This window comes from Octopus bimaculoides, chromosome 7 (genome assembly GCF_046866305.1).
Source record: "Octopus bimaculoides isolate indiv1 chromosome 7, ASM4686630v1, whole genome shotgun sequence".
NCBI lineage: Eukaryota > Metazoa > Mollusca > Cephalopoda > Octopoda > Octopodidae > Octopus > Octopus bimaculoides.
This window is the reverse complement of record NC_142934.1, coordinates 104,853,087-104,857,596: the sequence shown is the minus strand read 5'-3', so window position 1 is coordinate 104,857,596 and position 4,510 is coordinate 104,853,087. Positions and strand designations below refer to the sequence as shown.

Genomic DNA, 4,510 nt, shown 5'->3' with positions numbered 1-4,510 from the left:
GTGTTCTGCAGTAAGAGGCTTGATATCAACACACACATATACATGCATGCATACATACATACATACATGCATAAATATATAAGCACACGTATATAACATGCATACATATAATGTAGAATAATAATGATTTGCGAAACGGGCAGATTCATTATAAGCACTCTGATATAATCCAGATCTGGCAAACCACATGGAACGACAGGAAACATTCAGAATCTTTTAAGATAAACGATTACAAGGCAATTGACACGATCGGTAAATCCTGAGTTCGCTCCTTTGGATTTTATTCAATATACAGTCTTTATAATCACAAAATCATAAAGAATGGTGAATGATACATCTTCAAAATAGACATTACGGTATTTTTCTCATTAGATTCTAATCTCAACAAATATTCATATATATATGTGCGTGTGTGTGTGTGTGCGCTCGTATGTGTGCGTATGTGTATCCATGCATGTGTGCGTGCGCGTGCATAAGTGTGTGTGTGTGTGCATATTTTGTGTGTGTGTGTGTGTGTGTGTGTGTGTGTGTTGTAACAAGATAATCTAGCCTGAATGTTGGAAATGAATCCTATTCGGCTTTTGGCACCTAAGGGTCATGTACTGCGAGACTGATCGAAGATTACATTTACCAACCAAAAGACGTGAAGTATACACAGTTTTCCCCCATTTAATTTTTACTAATTAAACTTGTGGTGACTAGACGTTATCATTTAAAGCTTTTGCCAAAGCTTCCGTACGCAGATTAAACTCGCAAATTATTAAACTTGAAATCAAATTTTCTAACCAATCAGCATGGTTATGAACTTTCTCTTTGCTTCAGATAGAGACACGTTGCTTCAATGAGCCACTGGCACAGTTCATGCATTCATGGCTTTAATAAAGATCTCTCCATTCAATTTTATACTCTTTAGTTATATTCCCTCATTTCTCCTTCAATTATCTTATCGTCCTGCAGCACTCCCAGCTATGTGTATCCCTCATTGCCCCACAGCGATCTAATGAAGTTATCCCGTGATTATTTTATGGCATCAAGTCTACGTTCTGCTCTCTTTTCATAATTAGCATTGCGCATTTACTTAACGTACACTGCATTCCAATATGTTTATTGAATACTCTCACTGTCTGGATAAAAAAATCCAAGTCTGTCTCATCATTTTGTATATAGCTTGTGGACAGCCAAATAAAGTAAGTGATTTATTTTCATCTTGGTTTTGGTAAACACATCAGCGTACCTGGAGTTTCTCCGTATACCCCTCAGAAAGATTAATACGATGATGAAGAATAACGACAGGGGACATTCAGAATCGTTTAAGATAAACGATTACAAGGCAATTCACACGATAGGTAAATCCTGAGTTCGCCCCATTGGATTTTCTTCAGTATACAGTCTATATAAATGTACATATGCATTGGAAAATCAGTCCATTAAATGTTGCATGTCCTCCTCTGTATCATCAGCGTAAAGTAATTGTCCAAAAGTATTTTGAAAGTCTTTGCTTTGCAGTTAAACCGGGTCAAATTAAAAATACGACCAGATGTCCCAAATCGGATTCCGATTGCTCTGTTGCAATCCTTGAAAGCATACCAAAGCAATGCCGCAAAATAAATAAAGAAAAGTGTAGGAGCAGGAATATCTCCCTGTTTAACACCGTTGTCCGCCGAAAATTTATGAGATAGCTCATAAGACTACCTGAGCTTTCATGTTTCTGTGTAATTCCTTAAAGATGCTCACAAAACAATCCACAGTGCCTCCATGTTTACCTTTCAAATGCCTTAGTTAAATCTATGAAAACCTGAATTTGTTCCTCTAAACATTTCTCTTGAACCTGCTTAACAGAAAATATCATGTCCATTGTTCCTCGCTCATGTCTGAAACCACACTGTTCTTCAGGAATAACATGTGGACATCACACATTCTGAAGAAGATGATTCAACAAACATGATCCTTGAAAGTATCTTCCTGATATGTATCAGGAAAGCTATCCCTCTAGAAGTACCACACACTGCATTTGGGCCCTTACCATTGTATACAAAGATTAGAATGCCATTTATCCATTCTTGTAGCACAGAATATTCATTCCAAACTCGAGTTATCAAGTTATTAATTTCAGATAAAATATGATGCCCACCAGCTTTCAGAATTTCAACTGGAATACTTCCCAATCCAGGAGTTTTACCTGATCTCACTTTACATAAAGCCAGATTTACTTCTTCAATGGAAGGTGTAGCGTTCATGTATTGCGCTACCACTCTTTGCGGAATGTCGTTTATGATATCCATGTTTACTAAAGACGGATTGTGGAAAAGTCCTGCAAAGTGTTCTCTCCATCTATTCATTATTCCAGGAGGATCTATAACAACCTCATTTCCATCTTTCGACTTCAAGGGAATATATAATGAAGATTGCGGTCTAAAAGCTTGCCGCAATAAACTATAGAACCTTTTATTGTCTTTCCTGTCATAGGCTGCCTGTACTTACTCAGAGAAATTTCTCCACCAACTCTCTTTAAGCCTCCTGAGTTCTTTTAGCAAGTCTCTTTTCTGAGACTTGTACAAGTTTTCTAGTTGTACTTTGTTTTTAACATTTGGATCAAGAAGCTTTTAATGAGTGGACCTTTTATTGCTAAAAGCTCATTTATCACTGTATCATTCAAATCAAACCAGAGGAGACAGCATGCATACATACATACATGCATGCATTTCTGCCTTTAATACAAGACCTGTAAGAGAAATGATTATCTTTGAGTAAATAGAGAAACAACCGTTTTAGAAAAGATCTTACCAGTAATCGAACAGGGAAAGATAGGTATTGCATACCACGTGGAAAATTACTATACATACCCCAAGGCGAAGGAAAAAAATTCCGGAGTCATCTACCGCAGATTCTAGAACTAGCAAGAAAATTTCCAGTGGACATTCAGACAGAGCCAAAACCCATACCAATTATAGAGAAAGGCTTGGGAAGTTTCCTTGATATGCCTCAAGAAACTTAAAGAATGTCGGGATAAAAACTACCAAACATTCTCAACGACACTTGCAAACATATAAACATTTATATATGTTCGTCTGCGTGTAAGTGTGTGTTTGTTTGTGTGGAAGAGGATACTTCTTACAAAGCGTCATTATCGAAGAGGGAGCCATGTGATCTCGAATCAAATTTCTGGACCAAATAGACAAGTATATAGAAATGTGCAGTATGTGATATATACAGACGCACAGACAAATATATATATGCATAATTATATGTTTGCATACACACTCACATACATACATACATACATACATACATACATATAAGTATATGTATATATATATATATATATATATATATATATATATATATATATATATATATATATATATATATATATATATATATATATTTATATATATATATGTACCCATGTATGTACGTATCTATATACGTGTATTTTTGAGTGTGTGTGTCTAGATAAATTTAAAGAGAGTAAGAGAGAGAGAGAGAGAGAGAGAGAGAGAGAGAGAGAGAGAGAGAGAGAGAAGAAGAAGAAGAAGAAGAAGAAGAAGAAGAAGAAGAAGAAGAAGAAGAAGAAGAAGAAGAAGAAGAAGAAGAAGAAGAAGAAGAAGAAGAATGTAGAACAAGCAAACTATCGAGTGACAATCTCTTTAAAGCAAATAGTTTTATGAACTGTTGCGTTAAGAGTAGATCTAGATGGAATTATGAGAAAAATCTGTTTACATATATTTTGTTAAGAAGCATTGCGGGTTTGAGACTTACAGCTGTGATATGACAAAGTTACGTCTACATCGGGATTAACAATGTTAACATAACATTTGTTACTTAATGCAAGAGATAAGAAGATATATATACTAGATTTTCGGAGAATGGTAAATATCTGTGGAGTTGCCAAATAAGTTCATTAAAAAAGAAAATTCTTTCTTGAACATAAACGGTCAAACGGCTAATAGCATTTTCGTGACACAAGTGTATCTCTATGACGTTGCAAACATATTCTAACCTGAGAAATTTCCTAATACAAACGTGGAAAGAGTAAAACTCTCAAAGCTATAATATTGATTTTTTCACTATCACCTACCTAGAGAGAAGAAAATATAATAAAAATACAGCAGAAAAATAAGCTTGATAATACATACACAACAGGAAGCGCTAAATAACTCTTCTAAAATAGTGGTCTGTGATAGCGTCGTACAAAACATAAATATTCATTCAGTTGAAGTAAAAATTGTCGACTTCCAAAGAAAATTCATAGCTTTCCTACAGATATATGGTTGATGGGATGGCTTATTGATAAAGAACTTTGGTTTGCAATCACGCAGCTCTCGGTTCTAACATACACAATAGTATCTTAGATAAATGACTTTTTCCATTGCCTCGTATTGAACAGTACATTTTGATTAGTGTTCGGTAAATCATATAAAAACAAGTCATGCATTTATACAGAGATAAGTACGTATATATGTATGTATCTATCTGTCTATCTATCTATCAATCTATCTATCTATCTATC

The 4,510-nt window shown here is 34.9% G+C and overlaps 1 protein-coding gene across 1 annotated transcript; it reads right to left on the bottom strand.

Moving 5' to 3' along the window:
• Positions 1-1,889: 1,889 nt before the first annotated feature.
• On the bottom strand, positions 1,890-2,282 carry LOC149134872 (uncharacterized). Its single transcript, XM_089355836.1, has one exon. It carries the CDS (start codon positions 2,280-2,282, stop codon positions 1,890-1,892), a length of 393 nt encoding a protein of 130 aa, XP_089211962.1.
• Positions 2,283-4,510: the final 2,228 nt, after the last annotated feature.